Source organism: Gouania willdenowi, chromosome 4 (assembly GCF_900634775.1).
Source record: "Gouania willdenowi chromosome 4, fGouWil2.1, whole genome shotgun sequence".
NCBI lineage: Eukaryota > Metazoa > Chordata > Actinopteri > Blenniiformes > Gobiesocidae > Gouania > Gouania willdenowi.
The window spans coordinates 33,118,695-33,144,346 of NC_041047.1; the positions used below are offsets into that span (position 1 = coordinate 33,118,695).

Genomic DNA, 25,652 nt, shown 5'->3' on the forward strand with positions numbered 1-25,652 from the left:
CCTCTGGCTGCTCTGGCAGCCCCAGTACACTTCCATTTTGTCATTCGGGTGGTTTGATTATGTGCCTGTTAGTGTAAGCACACTTCTTTAAGCTAAATTCAGTGAACACAATTAGTGCAATAATTCCGAGGCTTTTTCTCCCCTTTTACAGGCTGACATAGACCCACAATGCTGTAAGAGAAACATCCTCAGTAGTTTAAAAATGCTGATATTCCTTTAAAGTAACAGCAAACACTATATACAGTTAATGTTTCAATAGAAAAATTGGATCCTAGGGATCTATTTCAAAAATGGTTCAAGAAAAATTGTTTCAATCAATTTGGAAAATATTTATTTTCACAGAACTCACACATACTTTAAACCAGCTATTCATGGACAGTCAAACTTTTGCATCAAAAATAATCAAAAACATGACAAACAACAGATGAAGGACTGTCTGTGCTGATCATAGTCCCTGTTATGGGCAGCTAGGAATGTGCGATATTTTATCGTTTATGATTTATCGTCAAAAACATTTTCACCGATAAGAATTTGTCATCCCACGATAAAAACGATAAATTCCCATGTCGGAAATTAGCGAGGGCCACGGGCCATTTGTCCCTCAATTTAGCCAAGAATGCTAAAAAAAAAACGAGTTCCATGGGCCAAAACTGCCACTGTTTGTGGTCAGTTTATTATTCTCTGGAGCAGAACGTTGTTTACGGAAGCTCTGCCATGCACCGCTACCACCCCCTTCACACACCGCCGCCTGTGCGTGTGAGGTGCTCGTCTCAGCTACCTAAAGCTGCCGTGCTGCGATACATCATGGACCACTACTTGGTTAAAACCAGACAACCATCCAACAAAGGGAACCAATTCAAGTTCCTCCGTCAGATCCACCCAAAGTTCCACAAACACAGACAGAGATGAACCCGTAGCAACGATGAACTGGAAACTCAACTAAAGCTAACTATGCTAAGCTAACACACCGGCACACAGGCTGGGCTAAGAGCTAATGCTAACCTCTCCATATAAGAAATAGACCAAGTAAAAAAACACGTCTTACTGTCATAAAACCACAGAGAGCCATCGATCTGTTTATGTTCAGATTTAACACTTTACTATGGAAGGATAAAAACTAAACATGTCACATGTTGTGTGAAATAAATATTAGCATAAATACTAATGTCACTATTCATTTGTCCCAATTTGTGAAACGTAATATTTTTAAATTATATTTCACGTGTTCACAGACAAAGCTGGTCCCATTAGACTAATGTAACTATTGAGATTATTACACCTAAATATACTGAATGATTAAATCATCAGCTTGATCTGGTTTAATTAAAGGAAATCAGAGAGATATTTATTAACCATAACTTTATGTAACTCATTATCAGATAAATGAAACAAGATTCAGCAAAAGTAAAAACACTAAAGGAGTTATTTTTGCTTTTCATGTGATTTTTTTTTTTAGAAAATAATTTTATTTCAAATGAGGAAATAAATCAATTACATACTATAACACTAATAGAGTGACCCACATGCACAAATATATCCATAAAATGGAATGTCTAATGTTGATGTATTCACATTTATTTGAGTCTGTAAAGAACCTGTTTACACTAAGTTGTGAATTTTTTTATTATTATTTGTTATTTATAGTTTTTATTTATCGTGATTTTTATCGTTATCACGATAAATACCAGAAATTATCGGGATAATTTTTTTGTCAATATCGCCCATCCCTTTGGGCAGCTTGCATGTTCTCCTATCAGGCCAACAAATATTGTATCTATTTATCCAAGCTACAACATTTGTTTGATTCAACTTGCTAAAGACCTACTATTATATCTCAGCCCAGGGTATATTAATCTTTTTTAGATTGCCAATACATTGCCTTTCAGGAATGCATACAAGATTTCTGGCCACTGAACGTTATCTTTATTGTGGAATCAGAACTGTTGCATACATACAGGCGTGATAAAATGCACATGGAAACCTATATTTAGGCAAATGTATTCCAATGCCTCAGTTATCAAATACAGAATACATGCATGGCATTATATTTTAGAACAGGGTTTTTTAAAGTGTGGGTCACGACTCCCTGGGGGACACCAGAGTTCTTTAGGTGTGCCATGACATGCGAGAAAAAAAAAAACCAGAAAAAATTGTGGTAAACATTATCACACAAAGGAGAAGAAAAAAAAAGGGTAAAGTGTTGATGACAGAATCCCTCCGTGTATTCTCTTCAGCTGAGTTGTTTAATGTCTATGGTGGCTTTCTCAAGGGTCTGATCACAGGTGGAAGTGTGTATAGATGTTTGAGAGTAGATTGTTTCTGTCTCCCTGCCTGTTTACGCCTCTGTGCGTGTCTCCCTGTTTGTCTCTGTGTTCCTATTGCATGTCTGTGTTGGTCTCTGTGTGTATATCTCCGTGTCACTCCATGTAAAAAGGCGTGTGTGTGTTAGTTGTTGTGTGCTTGTAGTTACGTTGGAGTTCATCATTGGGCAGGTCTGTTTGTCCTTCATTTTTAGCTGCCAGTCCCTCCTGTAATCAGTTGTCATCAGTGCTCTGTTTAAATGTGGTTTGTGTGTGAGTCGGCGTCAGTTCGGCATTGTCTTAGGGTGTGTGCAGCCAGTCCCTGCCACTCGGTCGGTACACTATTAAAGCAACAGCGTGTTGTCTTTGTTTTGGCTCACTCGGCGTCATGGCAGAGACTTTGTTTGTCACCTGAAGATAAGCTTAAGCAGGGTCATTTACAGGTTCACCCCAAAAATGTTTAATTGTTTAAAAGCGATGTAGGCCTTATTGTTATTATTAAAATCAGTGTTGGGAGAAGCGGACGCCGCTATATAGTTGGTCTTTGAGGGTGGGGGCTGACGCTCCCACACTTTGAAAACTCTTGCTTTAGAACATTGGTAGTTCAAGGTAATACGGGTAACCAGACACTAAAACTAGCCAAAATAATGCATAGGATAAATGGGTGATAGATTACCTTAAACTTCATCACCACATTTTATCTACCCGGTTAAAACACAATCTAGAATCATATACATATGCCACCAAATAGGCAACAGAAGGATGTAAAGTTTTTTTTTTTTTTTTTTTTTAACTTTTAGAAAACTGAAAAATAATGTATATTTCAGAATTATACAAATAGGCCTTTTTCAGGAAACACAACGTTCCAACTTTTCTTGATTACTTACAACCCCCTCTGTCTGCATAAAATCAGTGTTGGAACACACTGATCCTCATAAGCATCAAGTGAACAGTATTGCACTGCAGAAAGTAGTGATGTTGCTACAAAAATGGCGAGAAAAAGGCAATTGACAATGGAAGAGAGACAGACCATCATAACGCTTAAAAATGTAGGTCTTTCCAACAGGGAAATTGCAAAAAGAAGTCAACGTGTCAGTGAGTGCAGTTTTCTTAATATCAAAAGCCACTTAGAAACTGGGGGAAACTCTAACAGGAAGCGGTCTGCATGACCCAAAGCCACAATTGAATTAGAGGACATGTTTCTGAGAGTTAACAGCTTAAGTGACAGGCGGCTCACAGGACAACAGCTTCAAGCACAGCTTAATAGTGGTCGTGGGTAAGCAAGTCTCAGTTTCAACTGTAAAGAGAACACTTCGAGCTGCAGGTGTGACAGGATGAGTTGCAGCAAGAAAGCCATTGCTAAGACATCAGAATAAGAGAAAGAGGCTCTCCTGGGCCACGAAAAACCACCATTGAACTACTGAAGACTGGAAGAAGGTATTATGAACTGATGAATCAAAATTTTCAATCTTTGGTTTATCACACAGCATCTTTTTAAAAGTAGGCGACAGGATGCTTTCACAGTGTGTGACATCAACTGTCAAACATGGAGGAGGAGGTGTGATGGTCTGGGGCTGTTTAGCTGGATCCAGGGTCGGTGACACACTGTACAGTGTGAGCGGCACCCTGAACCAAAATGGCTACTACAGCATTCTGCAGCGCCATGCAATACTCTCTGGTATGCACCTAGTTGGTCAGAGGTGCATCCTACAGCAAGATAATGACACAAGTCCAAGCGATGCCAAAACTACCTCAGGAAAAAAGAAAAAGATGGTAAGCTTGAAAACATGGAGTGGCCAGCACAGTCTCCTGACTTAAACCCCATTGAGCTGGTTTGGGATGAACTGGACAGAAGAGTGAAAGCCAAGCAACCTACAAGTGCCTCACATTTATGGAAACTGCTGCAAAAGACTTGGCAAAAACTTTCTGAAGAACATTTGATTTCTATTGTAGAAAGAATGTCAAGTGTAAATGACAGTGTGTTCAGCTGTTATATCTGCCAAAGGTGGCCACTTTGATGAGTCAAAAGTTTAGAATACATTTTGGTCTATAAATTGAGTCCATAATTTTGATTATTTGTTCTATGCTTTCATTTCAGAGTACAATGACACAATAAACTGAATAATAGTAAAAAAGTGTAAAATTGTGGTGTTCTAAAACCTTTGACTGATAGTGTATATGTAACACTAAATGTTTTGTTTTGTCTGTGTTGTTTTAATTTATAAACCCCTGTAAGACTAGCAGTGCCTAAGGGCCTGTATTATGAAGGTGGCTTTCGTCTTATTGTGCTAACTACCGGGATTTATTCTGTGTGCTGTCCTATGACTTTGGTTAACTTCTTACCGGCTAAATCGCCATGATAACTGAAAGTAAAGTCTGCATGTGTTGGGTACTTTCAGACTGATAAATGAATAAATTCATTCCTTCATGTATTTTGTGGTGACGCAGAGAGCCTCAGTCCTTCAAGATAATACAGGCTGTATAAAATACAAATATTGTCCACCTTATGATGTAGTCTGAGCTGTATAAACGCAGCGTCAGGGCCACAGACAAGGTCTGTGCCTTTTTAAAAATGAAACTGATCAGAGTATCGGTTTATTCTCCCATGAATTAATATTGAATAATCTCACTAATTTATGCATTCCTTCCCTTCTGCTTATGCTGCAGCAACAGTGTTGTTTTGGTCTGAATTATGGATTTTAATTCTTCATATTTTTAAACAATTTTGCCACTTGGACACCAGGACAGAAAACTACATGTGAGTGCTGTTTGTGCATTATAGCTCTCCATTGCACACCATAATACCCTCTAGGCCGGTCACTAAACTGTGTGAGCTGGGACTGAACACTTTCCTTTTTGGACGACACAGCAAATCTCCCACAATGCCAAGCAGTCCTAAAAGGACAGTCTTCTACCTGAACAGCCAGTGCCAGGAGAACAACCTCCTACTGGACGTCAGCAAAACTGAAGAACAAATTGTGGATTTCAGCAGGAAACAGCAGAGGGTCTTCCTCCCATTCTGCATCAGTGGGTCTGAGTTGAAAAGAGCGGGTAGCTTGAAATATCTCGACAATTACACAGAACCTGTATTGGTCTCCTCACATAAACACCATATTGAAGAAGGCAAGACAGAGTCTCCACTACCTTAGATGACTGAATGACTTTAAACTCCTGCTCACTGTGCTCAACTTTTACACAGGCATCATTGAACATCTTCTGTGGGTATATCACCAACTAGAATAGAGAAGAATATAATAGAATTTGATTGATTCCCAAAGGGGAAATTCACACTAGGACTAGGACTTTGTGGCTCTCATGAGGGTGGTGCATTCAAACATTTATATCAAGTGATACAGGTCAAGGGCTGTGAAGATCCCAAAGCAGCCCAACCAGCCTAGAAACTCTCTCTTCTCCATGCTACCATCAGGCCGGTGCTACCACTACCAAAAGGCTAAGATTAAGAGGATCTTAAGAGGATGAGTTTCACTCAACTCCTCCTCCTCCTGCTTCTGAACTACATCTCCCACGTGATGGGAGTGGTGTAGCAAAGGTGTGACTGATTGCCTGTATCATATAAGCCTGTTCATTGTGACCATACTGTTTGTTGCCCAGATGAAGGTCATCTGACCAAAAGCTTGGAAATAAAATAAATACATAAAAAGTACTTGCATTGATCCAAGTGTGGAGATCTATTTTTTGCACAAATATGTTTTAAGCTGTGGCACCAAATTTGGTCATGAGTGCGGTGATTCTACATCTGATAAATTAGGCTTTTACAACAAAAATAATAATAATAATATGTTTTAGGTTGGTAAAAAAAATAAAAACACAAAAATGGTTATCAATATAGTTTTAGTATGTTATAATTCATTTTCATGTGGATTGTATAGTCATATTTGTGGTACTTAGGTTTGGTGCTTCTGATCTGGCTGCATGAGGAGGGAATGTTACTTTAAAAAAGTAATTAGTTATAGTTACTCACTACTTGTTCCAAAAAGTAACTGAGTTGGTGAACTGAATTACTCTATAATAAAAGTAGCTCATTACCAAGGAAAGTAACTATTTGCATTACTGTTAAAAAAAAGTTCAGATTTATTAGACGCGTGTGTCATTGTGAGGTTCTTCATTAAAATTGAATTGCTTACAACAAATGTGGACAAATGAACACTTCACATGCACGTTCTTGCCTTTGACCTCAATTAATTTAAATTAGTGTTTGTATCGCCACCTTAAAAATGACAACTTTTCATCGGACTGCTCCGTCATCTCTGCTGCTTCATCCAATCTGCAATGTGTGTGTGTGTGTGTGTGTGTGTGTGTGTGCTGGCACATATATGTAAAAACGCTAGCTCTGATTGGCTACCATGAAACATGACGCCACCTAAGCCAATCATAATCGCTCACCTTGTTTTTAACCCACCTCCTCACTACAGCTGAGTAAGAAGCCGGGGATGCTTTCGGATAACAGTTTATTCAATCATTGCATGTAACACACCGCATTTAACATTCAGTAACAATAACAGCGTTGTAACATGGTATGTCATAAGATGTCATAAACTGTTTTTAGAGCCACTAAGTTTCAATGTGTTTCACAGTGTGAACCTTTATTACCTCGTCAAACACTGAAAACTAAATATCTAAACAGCACCACTGATGCACAGGTTAGTGTTTGTTCTTTTGATCTCGTTTAGAACGTATGTTAAGTCTGTACATACAAAAATATACAGTAGTCCCTTGTTTATCGCGGGGGTTACGTTCTAAAAATAACCCGCAAAAGGTGAAATCCGTGAAGTAGTCAGCTTTATTTTTTTTACTATTTTTATACATGTTTTAAGGCTGGAAAACCACATTTTTCTTTTGTTTAAACAGTCTCAAAATTCAAACATTTTAAGAAACATAAACCTGTTTTCAAACATACAGCACTTCAGAGTCACACTGCTATAGCAATCAGACATTGATGCCGAACGCAATCAGAATATTTGTTGACGATGACGTCACGTCAACACGGACACTGGTCTGTTCACCCATTCAACCATGGAGTAGAAGCTGTGTGTGACCACCTGGAGCTGTATGACACGGCCTTTATAACCGAGACCGGACTAGGAAGGATTTGGCGTGGAGGAGAATCAGCGAGGAGGTGGTAGTAGCAGGTAAAAGTTCTCTATGTAGCACTGAGCTAGCATAGCATTAGCCGCTAATCACACCGGCTTTTTTCACTGGTGGTTTATGTTTATGAGAGGAGAAAAAGGAGCTCAGCTCCTCACTTCAACAGGCAGTGAAACTCACCCAGTTGGATGTGTCGCTGGTGGGTGAACGCAGCATTAGCCAATCAGGACGCAGAGCACAATGCGCGTTCATACACTGTAAAAAAAATGCATCCAAAATTGCACTGTAAAAAAATCTGCAAAACAACAAGGCCGCGAGGGAAATGCAGCACAATAGTTAAAGCAACATGAAAAGTGAATCAGTATTGTAACTTGTCAGTACTTTTCAAGACGGACAACAGATAATGAGAGCTTATCAATCATGAAGGTTTCCTGGTAATAAGCAGTTCAGCGCTGCTCTACCTAATTTTTATTCCACAGAATTAGAATATCAAAAAACTGTGTAGCCATAGTGACTATAACCCCTTTATTTAAAGCAAGGGAGCCATAGTACAGGACCAGGTAATGTTGTAATTACTTTGAAGCGAGATACGTCTGTGACCTTGGTGGTCTCTGTAATTCTGTCAAAAGAGGCAGAAATGTATTAAGGGTTTTTTGTGTTGCAAATCTCTCCTTTATCTCTTTATTACAGCTCCTTCACTGTTCGACTCTGCTCCGTATGTGACCTTCTGTTACATCAGTTTCAATACTTTTTACTTCAGCTAACTACACTTAAAATGACTTGCATTCACTGCAAATGGTAGTACAAATGGTAAAACAGGACTCAAACCAGAAACCACGTGAATGCTGCAACTTTCAGCATTCAATGACGTCAATTTGGCTTTTTAAAAAGGGTTGGTTTTTGTGTGCTTTGACATAAACTTCTAGTAAGAAGCACAGAAAGGCAATGAATAATAATATAAATACAGTAGTAACCTGTGGAAGCAATTAACCTCAGGGACCCTCTATCCCAACTTCTTCTCAGACAGACATTCAGATTTGGAATAAATTCCTGTTGGTGCTAGCTTGCACAAGTAATATATTTCCATCTTTGGTACTAGAATTCCTGAAGAAAAGGAAATGAGTTAATTCTCCATCACAATGCTATGTATGTTAAATCTGTGCACATGCAGTTAATTGAGCATATCCTTAACTGAAAAATGCTTTCAGGTAAACATATTGTCAGAATGCTCAACTGCTTATGACTGTGAGGGAAATTGTAATCATTTTATTATTGATTTCATGTTTTTATTGTTGATTTTAAACCCTGTGTAATGTTTTTATTGATTTTAAAACTCTGTTAAATTTAAAATTTTGAACCATTGAGCTAACAAATTAGTGCCGTGGTTTTGTCGCGACATGACTGGACTATTGTAACGCTCTGTACCCGGCATCAGTCAGTCCTTGCTCATGCACCTGCAACTGGTTCAGAACGCTGCAGCGCACCTTCTAACTGGCTCACAAAAACATGACCATGTTTCACCTGTTGTCTTCCCTTAACTGGCTCCCAGTCCACTACAGAATTGATTTTAAAATTCTGTTACTTGCTTTGAAATGCCTCAATGGCCTTGCCCCACGTTATCTGTCTGACCTGCTTGTGTCCTACTCCTTAGCACGTTCACTCGGGTCAGCCGATCTGGTTATGGTCCATCAGACGCATCGCAAACTTAGAGGAGACTCCCTTCCTGTATTTAAATCACACCTTAAGACATGCATGTTCTCTTTGGCATTTAACCAGTGTTGTAGGTGACTTTTACTGTTCCAATTGTACTCTATGATGCTACAGTACTGTTGTATTTTTATCGCCCTGTTGTACAGCACTTTGGTCAACTGAGTTGTTTTTAATAGTGCTTTATATATAAATTGGATTGGATTGGAATAAAAACAATACTGCTTTAGATTAACCACGCCAACAGGTAGTACACGGCAGTTACACAAACCCTGAGCAAATTGTTATTTCATCACAGGGCAATTGGATATAGGCAATCACATACACACACATCACTCTTCACCACATCTTCAGTTTCTATATAAAACAATACTACAATAGGCATAACTATGCATATCTTTCCTTTGAAACATGTTTAAAAGCTTTCCTTTACTCATTTCAATGTACTGTTATGTGGTGCATCTGCAACAACATAATGTGGCAACCTACAATCTAACTGGCTGTGATCTATGCACCCCACAAAAAAATCAAGTAGAGACAATATTTATTGCTGTTCAGTTTTTAGATCAAAGTTTTTTGGCATCATTCACATTCTTCCTCCAGGAAAAGTACGAACACACCAATCATCATTTGGTTTTCAACAACCAAATGATTAAAACCAATATTTTAAAACATTTTTTAAAACAAATACTGTTAGTAAAGAGACAGGCTCCATTGAAGGATATATAGATTAATCGATAAATAAATGACAGATGAATGGATGAATTGTAATGTAATATTGTTGATAGCTGCGTTTATTATTCTGCACTTGTTGACAAATTTTTGCATCTCAGGGGGAGAAAAACAGAACTTTCACTCTAAGTTTAAAAGGGAAAGTCCGCCACATTTTTAGATTTGGTTCTGTAAAGTAAAAATATAGTGCATAAAAGAAGCAGAATTAGCATAAATCTACGTGACCACAATGTATTACTTACATTTTAATATTTCCTTTACCACTACACATTTATTCCATATTTATATACACTACACTACCTAATAGTTTCAGAAAAGGATTTAGCAGTTTCAGCTCAGATTTAGGATCCATTACAACACTTGTAATGGGTAAAACTTTGGGTAAAGCATTTTGCATTTTCCTTTTTAAGAAAGCAAGAAGAAATACGTAGGCCTCACGTCATCTAATGTACACAAAGCATGTCAGGATAACTACAACTTTAAAGATGCTCTTCGCTTTGCTTCACGTGCTTGAACTTTTGCAATTTTGATAACTTTATCTAATCAAACTAAGAACAGCATTTTCCCTCTTCCTCCCAAACTGCATGCTAAACTAAGCTATGTTGCAACTTATAGCCTTTTGTTTAGCAACAGCCTTCATATAGGGATGCCCCATCTTTTTGAATGGATGGGGAGACGATTCTCATATGTCTTTCTCTCAGGGAGCAAAACTATCATCATAATTATTTGACAAGAAAAAATAGGTTAAGACACATCTTTTGAGTTTATTTGCTGTAAAACTTTCCTATACTGACTGAGTTGAAGGCTAACTTGTAGGTTATTTTCCTATTTTTTTCTCTCAGGGGTCTGACATTCCTCGATGGAGATTCTACTCTCTGTAATCGTCAACACATGATGATGAGGATGGGAATAAAATAAAAGGGAAACTACTTTCATTATTGGATTGAGATCCTTCATTCTTTTAATCTTGTGCCAAAAGAACATTTATGCTGATGAAATGCATAAATAAAGTTTCTAAATTGTCTCGTTCCTATATCATAGTTGGAGAACCTCCAGACAAGACAATTACAGTAGCAGTGAGTGACTCTGAAAAAGAGTGATTTAGTAGATTGCCAGGAATTAAAATCTTCACATTTTTACAAACAAAATGAGCTACTTTCAACCCATAATGAACAAAGGTAAGTGTGTGCAGTAGGGTCCATACGGACAACTGCTCTGATCCTGATTGCAATTGTCTAGACACGACCATTTAATTGTGTACTATAATTGTTAAGTATTATCTGTATACAAGGTAAATTTTAAAGATATATATACACAGTATATATATATATATATATATATACAAAAGTTTTCCATTTTCACTTGGAATTGTATTGTAAATAAAACAGGCAACAATTGCACCAGATGTCTGAAATATGTTTGCAGCACTTTGTACTGTTTGTGAGCAACAACAGGAACTATGGATTTAGTCATTTTCAGCAGTGCCCGATGGCGCAAAAGACGCACATTTAAATCAACCTAAATGAGGGTATCACTTCTGCTGTAGGATTTCCATGTGGTCGTACAACAGGATCTGGCTTTCCTGACAATGTCGTGCAAGGAAGTTCTTTAATGCATGTTGTGCAAGAAACTGGTTGCATTTAAGTGTGAGGAAAATGTGTAATAATTTCCGTCAAGCAGTTCCTCAATGTGGTCAACTTTTTTTGATCAGAGTCTTTAATAAAAAAAAAAATAGTAGTAGTGTGTGGTTAAACAGTACAGATTTTATTTCCTCACATTCTAACCAAGCTCTGCAAAGACGGGAAAAGGAGGACTACAAATATGAAGTTTTGAAAAACTTAGCAGGTTAAAAGAGTTATGTCAATTAAAATCTCTAAAATTTTCAACTGCACTTTACACAATTAAATAGATCATCATTTTTGTACAAAGCATTATTGACCACACCATCAAGGCTTTTCCTTTTCCTGTTGGTTTACCCACTAACAGGGACAACCCACTGCACAGATGTACCCCAAGCCAACCAGGAAGCCAAGAATACCAGCCAGGCCCCTTCCAACCGCTAGTGCAGAAAACCCAACATCCACATTCACCTATCTCTTATCCTCACACCATCATGCCCATCCCCCATACCCCACCAGTGTGCAGCACACGCAGTGCAGGGGGAGCAGAGGAGCTAGCCCCGGCGACCAGCCACTCGCCAGCAGCTCCGTACATGTGCCGGGAAACCACCCTGTGCCAGTATGCATGTGACCGGCAACAGTCCACGCAGTGGGAGCAAGTACCAGCAACACCAGCACCAGGAGCACCTGGGCACACCTGCTGATCCACCCAACACCAGCAAAACAACTCCACCAGGTGGCCGACAGCACCCCCACCTGCCAGGGACTGCGAGCACCACCCCTACGCTAACAGCCCCAAACACAAAACAAGCCCACACCTGCTCGGACACCAATGCCCCTCAACACAGCACCCGCTGTGACCATCTCCAAGACCACCAGGAACCAAAGCCAGCACCTAGCCAGGTCAAAAGAGGAAAGACATCGCGTAGAAACGCTGTGGCATTCGCCCTCGCCCATCCACACCACTCAGATAGAGCTCAATGCCATATCGAGCACTGCCTGACTAAGGAGGAGCGGGGCCCTCACACGATAGACCAAATTTTGTGTAAACCCACCCACCACCCTGATATGGTGCCCATATGGTAGCTTTGACTTCAGGTGGCATTACAAGTCACTTTCTGATGTAGGGGGTCGGAAACTCCCAAGTTCCTTCGTAAGGAGCATTAGATCATGTTGTTAGATCTTGTTACACAATATTTCTATAGAGGAGGCTTAGAGGTGGCACACAATTATTATTTTTGAGTATGATCATTGATTTATGTCTTATTTTTTATCTTCATGTATGGGGTCTAACAGATAAAAATCTGATTTAGAAAATTCTTTGGTGTGTACCCCACTCAGTGACTTTTCTACATTATTATTGTTGGATTACCAACAAAAAAAAAAAGAATTTACCTTTAGGGTCTAGTAGATTTAGCCGAGTTTAGCTTTAGATCATTAACGTGGAGGTGCCAACTCTGTTCATTTATCTTTTTGGTGCCATTTTTTTTTTCTTTTACAAACTATTTGACTATACAGTATGTCTGAATTCTCTGAATTATTCACCCATTGTATAACTTACAAAAATATTTTTAAAATGGATGTTTAAAAAGAAAGAGTGGGATAGTGAGTGATGGACATTTCAAAGGATGGTTGTCACTTACAACATAACAGGGCTCGCAGTAGGCCTTTTTCTCTACAGCGTAGAAAGGCTTGCCCCGTAGTTTGATGCTGCAGGTCAAGCACACAAAGCAGTCAACATGAAAGACTTGATCCATGGCAGTGCAGCCGGTACCTTCACCAACTACATTTTCCCCACAGCTGGCACAGCGCCCTGGTGAGACAAAGAACACAGAAAATAAGAATGTATGCTAAGTAGGTCAAACAAATGAGTATGTGAATTCAGCAAAGGGTCAAACTACCTCAGCACACAATGCTGTATGCATTAATGTAAAAAACATACAACATGCTTTTTTCTATTTACTGGTAGATAACTTTCAAAAATGTGTCACAATAGAAAGAGGGAGGCACAAGCATCAAGAGAGCTTAGTCATATAAGAATAAATTAACTTGGATAGGGAGGGAAAGAAAATTGGGAAAATATTTGTTCGGTGCAAAAATGAAATCAGTGCTCTCTCTACTTATCCACAAAGCTGTAAGGATGCTAACAGGCATCAACTCATTTATGTTTTACAAATCCAGCCCTTCCTCTTCTATTTAGTAAGTTAAAAAAATGCTATTTCTAAGGAACAAAATTTAACACTTTTTTCTGACTAATGACCAAATTCTGTGTCAGAAATACAACTAGTTATTGGTGTAATTTGCATGTAGGTCATTTCAATGCTTTAATAGACAAGAATATTGTTTGGTACAATGAATGTCACGACAAAGGGAGGAACTTGGTGATAGAATGAATCTGAAGGTTCTTTCTTCTAGTCATCTATAGGCAGTCCCTCCAGGATTTTGCAGCCATTTTGTGTGATTGTTGTGGCATAAAACACCTGATTTTGCGGCAGCTATTTAAAGGCTTTATTGTTTTCCATACATTTGCATAAACATGTCAATTTGCAAAAAAGGATCCAAAGTATGACCTAAAGTGATTCTATAGCCCTTCCTGAAAATGTTTAAAAATACAAGATTCTATTTAATGATAACTTTAATGTAGTATATTTGGTATTTTTTGTGTAATATTGTAATAGTTTTTTAGCCACTAGGTAACACTAGTGTTTGGCAAGCTGCTTGCAAAATGTAGTGAGCTAAGCCATAATTTATTCTACATCAAATAAAGCTTCACTACACTGAAAATAGGGCGACCGTGGCTCAGGTGGTAGTGGGTCGTCTTCTGATCGAGAGGTTGGGGGTTCGATCCCAGTACCTGACTATGTGTCGAAGTGTCCTTGGGCAAGACACTGAACCCTAAGTTGCTCCCAGTGGTCGACAAGCACCTTGCATGGCAGTCCTGTCCCACTGGTGTGTGAATGTGAGAGTGATTGGGTGAATGAGCTGATATGTAAAGCGCTTTGAGACTGTTTCAGTGTGGTGATAAAGCGCTATATAAAATCAAGTCCATTTACCATTTACCAAATACCCATCAGAGAAATGAAGCAAGCTAATCTAAAATAAAATGACAAAAGTAACTTAACTACATCAAAGCATCTTTATTTTTTAAAACATCAAACATCTTATTCCAAGTCACTGCTATCTATTGATCAATGAAACGGTGAGACAAACAGATCACATCAGAATGTGTAACTGTTCAGTGAGGTCTCAACAAGCAACATGAACTTGTTGAGGTATGGCCATAGGAATATGCAAGGTGATCATGTCTCTGCCTCTGGCCCCTCCTCTGCCATCGTCTCCAGCTGCGCCCTTCCATCCCAGCTGCAGTCAGCGGATACATATGTGGCACTAGATATGTATGTGTTTAGAAATCCCGGGACATTCTGTGGACGCTACCACATTATTTGACCCTGAAAGTAGCCATCTACTGTACTACTGAAGTTGTAACTACTGAAAAGCTATTTGATGTACAAAAAAGCAACGTTAAAGCCATGCTACTGAAGAAGGCAGGTGAACTAGTAACGGAGCTACTTGTAATGCCGCTACTGCCCAACACGGAGTAACACTTTTCCTGAGGACTATTAGATTATAGTTTACTTTTTTCAAATGATTGTAAGTGAACAAAAGTTTTTTTTATTGTATTACAAAAGTTCAACCAATGAGTCCTTTATAAAATTACATGTGAATGTCATACAAACAATATATCCTAAATTTGTTTGAACTGAATGATAAACTGAACTGAACTTTTCGATCAATATTCTGCAGCAATCACTTGAATGTACTTAATTCCTGATGTGTGGAGTGTCTACTCTTCATTTTCATTTTAAACACTGGATAAGGAAGGGTTACATATGACAAATAGGCCACTTAAAAGAGTCTCAATATGTTGTCAAAATAACATCTGCTTAAAAAAGTCAGGCTTTCAATGACAAAAAGAAAACTTTAGAAGTACAATGAAGTCTTTGTATGAAAAGGCGAAGTACAGAACTGATATTATTGCTCTAGAAAGATGCTGATTGCATATTGCGGGACTTGGCACTTGGATATCTTTAATTGAGAGAGAGAGATATCTTTAATTGAGTTAAAGATGTCCTTCACTCAGTGCAAGTTATCTTCAACCCAATTAATGACCCTGTCAGTTTAATTATTGGTATCTTACAATAATAGTGTTAAAAACGATATCTTGAAATGTTTTATTTTTTACACATCTGAAGACAGATGCAATCTCTCAGAGGAAGCACGATACAGTATATTTAATTAATTTCACTTTACTGGGATAGGTCGTGCTTTCACCCTTTTTTCTTTTTTTGTCTCATCTAAAGGCTGATTTTGGCTGAAGATTGACACTCTGTATGTTCTGAACAGAACAGTTCAAGCGTGTTAGAAACTGAGGCGAGACACTAACCGGAGGGAGTATCTGATGGTTGCATTTTCACAGTTCCACTTGCTGTTTTCATATCAAGCAATTCAAACGCATCTTGAAGGCTGATCTGTCTCAGGTATCAGCATCAAACATCCTGCTTGAATGTTAGGCTTGCTAATGGCATTGTGATTTAAGATAACTAATTATATGTTTGCATGTGCCTACAAACAGACAAAAAGTTGCATAAAAGAAGGATCTGTAACTTTCACAGCGACATTTTAAAATTGTGACCAAAAGGTAGAAAGCCTGGTTATCTGCGGCTCTTAAATTACACGAGGAATGTTAAGAGACAAATACCTGATGTTTTAGGTTTTACACATTCTTATCACAGCTGCGTTTTGTACCCTAATTTAGCGTCTGCTGTCATCCTCGTCGAACATGGCAGACGAGTTTTCATCGAGACTGTCGTTGATTTTATCCGTTCCCACGGCTCTATCCACACCTCAATTACGGCTGTTACCTACTGTACAGGGAGGCAGATTAAACAAACTCGTGAATGCATGTCTTGGGGGGATATGTGGGTGTCAGTGGAATCACAAGCAGGATAATCACTTCAGAGAGCCAGAGGGGGAGAGAGAATGGCACAGAGACGGAGCTTGCTTAGCCTGTTAGTGGCTTCAGATCACAGGCCATCTTCAGTGAGTAGAGGAGAATGCCAAACGTGTCCCACAGGGCTCCCACTTTAAACAGCAAGAAGGAAACCTCTCAGAAATCCTTTTCCTCTTGGCGGTGTTTGATTTTGAGGGCCCTCAGGAGCAGTTTGTGCACCAAAATCTCTCTCTCTCTCATGCACAAGCGCAGGCACGCACGCACACGCACACACACGCTCACAGTGGGCATGCCACAAATACATAAAAATGTGTGAATCATAGATAGCCTGTGCATACATGTCATACCATGCTGTGTGCAACCAAAACATGTCACATTGTTTTGGAACAAAAAAGCGGCATTTATGAGTTTGGCCTCTAAACTATTACACATTTAGTCAGTGTATCCTTTGGAAAAACATGACACCATGTTTTTCATGTTGGAAAAGGATTCATGCTTCATAATTTTACTTGTTAGATCTGTCTCCACAAATTTAAACATCATTTTTAAGAAGTTCAGCTGACCTAGACCAGATCAAATTAGAGCTGTTACTTCTTTATCGCAAACTAGTTTAAAAGAGAAATCATGATCCTGTGTCATGAATTGGAAGGAGAGTTGACTGTATGGATGTCTGCCATCAGCAAATCCACATATTGACTAAATTGATGAGGAAATGCATAGATATACCTTGGTGCCTAATTATTTACAACCTCCTATGCTTTAAAAGTGAAAAAGGCACTTGTATGGGTAAACTGAAAGACTGTTGACTCCAGGGAAATAACATGCAATGACTAAATATTCTGCAGTATTTCTTTGGTTGGAAAGGCATTATTTTAGGTCAGTGTGACCTCCTTGCTCTGCTGCTTTTACTGCAGTGCTGCTGCTGCGGAAATTTGGACAAATTGTGGAGTGTGATGGGGGAGGGAATTCAACTTTAGAAAAATATTTCAAAGTCATTACAATTTAGTTTTTTAAATAATTGCAATTGAAACAAAATTCTGTGAATAGGATCCCAAATTATTTCCAACTATTTTTGCCGGGCATAAAGGAATCATGAAAGGCCTTGCTGCTCCCCAGCATCCCTTTGCACAGGGAATGGAACTGCAGTCTTGATATCCAATCTTCAAATGCTTCCCAAAAAAAACCAATGCTATGGTGATGGTTGGGAGGGGGATCATTTACACTTTACTCTCCTTTCTTCCTTTCATTTTTCAGCCCTCAGAAGTGTCTACTCTCTGTTACATCGGAAGTCAAAGGAAGGACTGAAGAGAAATATCTTTTCTTCTTTTTTAAGAAGCACAATCGCTGAGAGCTATAGAGGCTTAGAATGGTTAGACAATTTAATTGGGTAAAGGGAAAGATTAAAGAGGCCCTGACTTTGTACCATAAATAATTGATTTCTAATGTATTTGTAGTGGCAGTGAGACTCTGTTGTTTGGGATTGGGAGATATTGAGTGACAGAACGCTTCAGATTTCCCTCTATCTTCCCCTTCTTTGTTTTTTTATGCCGCGATATTGAAGCGGCATGAAAGGCAGAGAGGGAGCACACTTGCGGCTCAATTTGATCTTACATCGTTAGAAATCAAAGATGATGCATGTAAAGGAAGATGGCGTATAACTTTTTTTTTGGTAGACCAAACTTTTCACACGATGTAACTAAAGAATACATTTCTACTGGTGCAACCCTTGCAAACCCTTAGAGGTAAGCCAGCAAACTGTGGCTCATATCCGAAGCTAATAATTCAACTCAACTTTTTTACTCAAAAAAAATAATCAGTGGAAGCTACCACCATAAAGTAACATTATCAATACAAACAAAACAATATTAAAAGGAAATTCATGAAATACCTGTAAAGACTGTTGTTCTTTACATTTACATTAGAGCTGTAATCAGGCCTTAAAAACAAAAACCCTGTCCGAACCGCAATGATGCCGTTCTCTTTTTAAGTCCGAACCCGTTACAGAGTAACACTATTCAAATCCCTGCTCACACATGTAGAATGATCTGAGGCAAGTTTCTTTAACTCAGCTTTATTTACTAGCCACTCGTTCTGCATACAAATATAAACATGACAAGCAGCTTCATGTGCCACTGCACGGTACAAACCGACCAATCGGGTTGGGTTTGGGCAAAGATTCACCTCTCTAATTTACATATATTTTAACCCACTTTCTCTGTGGAAGAGCTTCTTAGGAGTAAATAAAATTTATAAGGTTTATTCATATGGTTTATTTGTGAATGTTAGCAAATTAACCATTGTTAGCTATGTGATACCATTTTGTAGCACATAGTGGTATTTTGAGTCACTCAAGTATTTCCTCTACCCTGACTCTAACATGCAATTAATTACAAAAAGCTTAATGCACGTAGCGTGGGTTAAACTATTGCATGAAATGATGGTGATGTGTCACTGTAGGATTTAGTTTGTCCATAAAGACAAAGACAGTGTGGGGCGACAATTGCTCAGGTGGTAAAGGGCTGTCTTCTGATCAAGAGGTTGGGGGTTTGATCTCATTGCTTTATCTGTATAAGTGTCTTTAAGCAAAACACTGACCCCTAAGTTGCTCCCATTGGTCAATAGTGCTTTGCAAGGCAACTGTGTTCCATTGGTGTGTGAGCGTAAGTGGGTGAATGAGCGCTTTGGGACTACCTCGGTGGTTTTAAAGTGCTATATAAATCAAGGTCCTATACCAAATATTAGAAAATAAAAAAGGTAACTTATTACCACATTTGGTAAAACAAATGACAACACATTTGGTAAAACAAAATAAGAATAGCAATATCTGAGAATAAAAAAAAAAGAGTTGAAATGTATAGGAGGTTTTTTATTTTAAAAACACAATTGTATCTTTTGGTCTGTAGTGTAAAATACAATTTACCTCAGTCAATTTTTTTCCGTTATATTCAGTAATGGTAAAGTGCCTTAGTACAGACATGCAAACACCAAAGGCATGAAAAAGGTGACAAAACATACATACATACATTTTGTTATTTTAACACATAAATTAAGCAATACTGTACTGAACACTCTGAACAGCACAATAAAAGGCAAAATACACTATTTTCTTCAAGTAAAAAAAACATGTATTCACTCCATTCAGGTTGTGGTTTGTGAAAAAAAAAAAATATATATATATATAAAGAATTGTGATGTTAAAGTAAATCTAACTAACATTTGTACAATTATTTGTTTTGTTACTTAACACCACTGCTGTTGAGCGACTGGTTTTATACTCCTTTTAATAGTTTCCATCACGTGCCTTGTTTCTTTTGATCTGGACATGTCCAGACCAAAAGCCTCTCAAGCTTTCTTTGTTGATCCATGAACCTTTTACAGCCACTCTTTCTTTCTCCAGTGCTTTTGGTTTGCTCTCAGCTGCACTGCACTTTCATCGCAGGGTGAAATAACTGGCAAACATGAACAGGACTTGCATAGCGCACGATAAAATACATTTTATTTTTTTCCAAATTCCATTTTATTTTTTTCCAAATTCTGTGTTTTCCACATTGGTATTTTTTTTTGTTTTGTTTTGTTTGTTTTTTTTTAATTGTAGGAACTATTTTCTGAAAATACACAGTTAATTACATTCTTACTGCTCCTTTTTAATTATTTAAAATATGTCATATAAAAATTTATGAACAAGAGCAGCATTAATGTCACCCAATTTCCCCTCAGGGATCAATGGTTTACTGAATCTGAGCAGGTTTACTAAGTTTTGATCAACTTAATTTAAAATAACCTAATTTAAATTATCCTGATGATATTATTCCAGATGATTAGACAAATATAGACATCAGTTATTTCACCAGAATATGAGAAGCTACTATATCAAGTTATCATGAACCTACGATGTTTCAGACTCTACAATCCCTGGAATCAGTCTCATCCACAAAAACACAACTTGTTCCCACAAATCCTCTGTAGCACTGATGAGATATTGTTCATATTAAACATTCTGAGCAGGTGAAGCTGACGGAGGCTGCTCAGCCCCTCCCTCCCTGTGTGTAGCTTCACTAAAAACGGGTGTAGCTTCACAGACACAAAAGTTAAGTGGGAGCTGCTCGGCTGTGTATTTAGGAGTGCGTGATGAGTTGCATAGCTTTTTTTGCCAGTTTAGTCAGTGTTGCGAATGGCAAATTCAACATGTGTTTAGCTGTGGAGCGGGAGGGGTGCGGGGCGGGAGAATGAATGAACATGATGACGGCGTTTCATTCACATTGTGTCACTTTCAGTGGATTTAATTTTTATCGGTCAATTAAATAATTCCTTAACGTGAAAGATATAGGGCCTTACATACCTGATGAGTTTTTCCGGTCAAGTGAAGCCGTTCTAATCCACTCCTGTGACCTGTCCCAAGCAGGTCCGTAAATGAGCACGAGCGATGAGGGTTATGCGCTCACATATTAATGCAAGTGCGGTGAACAGGCTATGACGACGTAAAAAGGCAACTCTCTACGCTGCCTTTGAATGTAACTGTGCTATGTTAAATGCTATACGTACGTTCATTAGTGCATTAGTGAAATGATACAGCATGGCAGCTGCCACGTTCTCTAGCTAAAAGCGGGATAACACTACAGTCAGGATGACAGCGCTAGAGACGATAAAGAAACTTTTTTTGAGGAAAAACGACAGCTTTTAAAAGATGGGAGACCAACATCTGAGCTACCAGACCTTCAGCAAAGGAAACGTCAGAAAATTGTTTGTATTTTCCACAGTGAATGGTACAAAAGGAAGGATTGGGTTTGCGGATGTTCCTCACTGAGGCTGTTCCGAGTTGTCATTGCTGTAGTTTTATCTGTGTTTCTGTGTTTCCAACACAAACAACGGATGAGATATATCTAGTTGGGAGAGTATGGAGGCTACACTATATTGAATAATTGTTTATGTTTCTTTAATGGTGTTTTACGATGTCGATTTTGTTAGATTAACACTTGCCAGCCAAAACTTATGAAATTGTCATTGGTGTCGACATTGTTGGTCTCGATTTGCAACCTCCTGCCTACCCAACCCTAGTGCTCACGGCATGTCACTGAAACCTGGGGTCCCTATTTGCAACACTTGAATGTACTCTGAACATAAGTATGCTGTTGTGGCAGTTGAATTGTACTGCTCTCATTTCTTTTATTATGTTTTGTTTTGGAATATTTTCTTTATGAAATTCATTAGAATGACACATACATGTATATTGTTATTGATGTGTTCTGGAAGTGACCTTTAGAATGTGTGAGCATCTGTGGTTGTTTGTATGGATGTGAGAGATAAGTGTGGGTTTTGAGCTTTTTTTGAGCTTGTGTATATTTGTATCATGACCAAAAAGTATGCTTTTGTAACGCCAAAATTTGAAGACAAGTTCAGAGGATCTTGTCCTTCGTGTTGATGGAATGTTAAATGTATTTATCAAAACAGCTAACTGCTTAAGCCTCTAAACTGGACTGAGGACAGACTGTATAGTACAGTATCTGATTATGGCCATCCTTTGCTGAAAATTATATTTTGTATTTGATGCTTACTGTACTTTTACCATAAACCAAACATAAGTGTGATAACTTAAAATGTGGGCTAAATAAAAGCCCAAAGTTGCAAGAAGTTCTTCACATGTAATTAAAAACATACATAAAAGGTTAGTGAGTGGTTAACAGCAGAAATTCAGTCTGTTGAACACATTCAGAGTAGAACTGCCAGCTAACTGAAGTGCCAGCGGCCACAATTTGCACATCGTTTCATCTCTTTCCCCGCCTGTAGGTTAATCTGCTTTGTTGATTTAGATCAGCCTGACAATGTTGTGCGGCCTCTCAGTTCCCTTAAAACAACAAAAAAAAAAATAGCTGTCATTACTGCATTTCAATCTCTAAATGCCTTTCTCCTAACCCCTGCATTTAATCTCATTCCCAATGTCAGCAAAAAGCAATCTGCAGAGCTGCTGCGGCTAGGGTGGAGGATGGAGAATAGGCAAGCCAATGCCACTGAGCATTACAGCATGACCTGTCAGGGCCCAGGGCACGGGAGGGGAAGTAGTGGGGATTGGGTGTAGGTTACATGTTTTAGAAACAGGATGGCAGGAGCGGCATAAAGGGGTGCCACTGAGAATAAACTGGGGTCCAACAAATTGGGAGAAGGAGAGAAAAATGAGGTCGGTATGGTGCCAAACAAAGAGACAGGTAAGAGCAGTGGGGACTCTGTGGATCAGACGATTGCGTTGCATTGTATGTTTACACGTCTGTTTATCTCTGACTGAGCTGTGTCTGCATTTGCGTGCATGAGCGCCGACGATGTCTACTCACTCCTGGGGTCAAACGCTCACTCACAAATGAAATCTAGCAACGTGAGTGCCCGGGAGCCTCAGCTGGGCCAGCACGGCAGCTGATCTTGCAAGCCTCAGTGGAGCTGTCTCAACGAGGCAGGGCAGTGTGTGCCAAGCCTTGCGGGGTAGGAAGTGTGTGTGTGTGTGGGGTGGGTTGTGTGTCAATGGGGGTGGGGTCTGGCAAGGTTGTTGGGGTGGAGGCATGTTGTGTGTGTGTGTGTGTGTGTGGGGGGGGGGGGTGTTAGTCACCTCATGTGAACCACTACCAACAAGCATGTTCTTTTCTGTAGGAGCAGCCAAATTGCTGGCAAAGTGCATTAGTTAAGAAACTAGAAAGCAGAAGGTAATGGGAGCAGAAGGGTAAAAAAAGAATAAAGGGCTGTTGTTCCTTTACCTCTGGTCAGAATGGTTACAAATAGGATTAACTATTGAAAACCCCATGTGAACAACTGCAAGTGAGATGATGACATAGCAGAAAAACACTACTCAGATCTCATTCATAACAAATAAATTCAGTTTAAAAAAAATGCAAAAATGTAATATTTGGATGAATTTGCAGGTTTCTCTGCATCTGCATAATGTATGAATACAAATTCAAAGCATTATTTACATGAAAAAAGGATATTAGAAGTGAAATCTGAAACCTTACATTGACAAACATGCAGCAGGTCTTTCGGTTCTGGTAAAAGCCAGCTCGGATGGATCATCCGTAGTTATTGTGGTATAATTGAGCCTTTTGCAGCCTAACATCGAAATCCACTGTAGGTGGTGCGGTGATGCACAAGGCTTTAGACAAATTGCTGTGTCACAAGACTGCCTCGTAAGCTGGCCTCGTCCCCCTCTGGGGTGACTGTGACCTCCTTCCAGCATTATATTCTCATGTCTCACCATGATTGCTGCTACAGACAACATACACCAAGTAAAGGCTAATACTTCTGTGGTTAGAGGAAAGCTTTGTGCAGTGGACAAGGAAACAGGCTATTACAGCTTAAAGGCTTTTGAGTTGATCAGGGTGTGTTTCTGTGGGAATTTATACCCATTCATTTTGTAGAGCATTTATAAAGTGAGGCACTAATCTTGGAACAGAAGGACTGGCCTGCATTCTTCATTCCAGTTGATCCAAAAGGTGCTGGGTGAGTTGAGGTCAGGGCTCTGTCTGGCCCAGTCCAAACTCATCAAACCATGTCTTTATTAGCGAACTGACGCACACTCAAGCTTTGTTCATAATATTTTTGTGTGCTGCATTCAGATTTCCCTTTGCTGGAGATAACCAAAACCTTAAAAAACTGGTGTGGCCAAATACCTTTGTTCATTTAGTGTATCTAGGTGAGTGTCTTAAGGAATAAGGTGAACAAATTATACAAATCACTGACTCACTGGTCACTGATTATACACACAATCTACTTACTGTTGGGTATACAGTATCTTCATTGAATATTCCCCCAGATTACAAAATCATGAGTTTTTAAGAGTTTAAGCCTTTTGATAGACAAACAAACGAGTCCATGTGTCTATCATGGTTCAATATTTAAGAAGCATTTTATCAGTTATTATTTATGTTTGTTTTTCCCCCACCAGTTTCACCTGTGGTGCATTTTAGTTTTCAAACACTGTATGACATCAAACAGTAAACCCCAGGATTCCAAAGGCTCCAGCTGTGTCACATTCCAGTTCTGACACAACTGTCAGAGTTAATCAAATAAACTTTAGATTACGTTTATAATTTATTTGACTCATATCAGCAGGAGCTGATTTAGTCAGACAAAAAGTGAAATGTATAATACAGAAAACTTTCAGAATAGAACAGAATATATCTTTCTTTTCATTGCAACAGGTACAAGAAGATTTAAAAGTATCAGCCAGTGCCAACACAGTTGAACAGTCAGTTAAAATCCATCACACACACACACACACACACACACACACACACACACACACACACACACACACACACACACACACACACACACACGCACACACACACACACACACAATGGGGGTGGATCGCTTCCAAGTATGCAAGTGTGTGTGTGTGAGTGTTGAGTATATAATGGACCACCATTTAGGTGTCACAACACCCGTCCATAGATTGGTAGTGACTGTAGTGTTACGCTCTGAGTCAGATCGTTGCGAACACGTATGCAAGCACACTCGCATTCGTTTACGCGACTGGTGCGCATGAGTTTAGAATGGATCCAGCCCCCATACGTACACTCACACACACACACATGTACTTTCATTATTGCACTATTCCCCTCAGACACATTGCACCTTAGGTGTGTTTACTTAAGTTGTGTGTGGTAACTGCTGTGGGATAAAAGCTGTTTTTATATGTGTTTCCTCTTGTCGGACCGGTAATGTCTGCCTGATGACAACAACTCAAACAAAGACTGTCCAGGGTGAGAGGTGTTTTTGAGAATGTTCTGTGCAGTAGGAACTGTGCAGATCCTCCAGAGATTTGAGAGGGCAGCAGATGATGATCTGGGCTGTTTTAATGAACCTCTGAAGCACTTTCCCCTGAGCTGCTGCCACTCATAGGTACATTACATGACAATGCTCCTGATGAAGCACCGGTAGAAGGACACCGCAGTCTTTGAGAAATGTTGTTTTTCCCAAGTACTCTCAGGAAGTGCAGTCTCTGCTGGGCCTTATTCAGCAGCTCCGAAGTGTTCACACTCCAGGTCAGGTCCTCCTTGATGTGAACTCCAAGGAAACAGAAATCTGCCAACCGTTCTACACAGTCCCTGCTGACAGTCAGTGGCATAACGTCCTCTTTTTCATACTAAAATTAATAAGGAGCACCTTGGTTTTGGAGGTGTTGAGCAGCAGATTGT

At 39.1% G+C, this 25,652-nt stretch overlaps 1 protein-coding gene across 6 annotated transcripts in view; it reads right to left on the reverse strand.

Annotated features, from left to right (window-relative positions):
• lpp (LIM domain containing preferred translocation partner in lipoma) overlaps positions 1-25,652 on the reverse strand; it is a 273,915-nt gene that overhangs the window by 16,588 nt on the left and 231,675 nt on the right. For all 6 annotated transcript variants that reach the window (XM_028443777.1, XM_028443776.1, XM_028443772.1 and 3 more), the window contains one exon: positions 13,108-13,277. In XM_028443777.1, the coding sequence (XP_028299578.1) occupies positions 13,108-13,277 (170 nt within the window). The remainder of the gene's footprint in view (positions 1-13,107; positions 13,278-25,652) is intronic.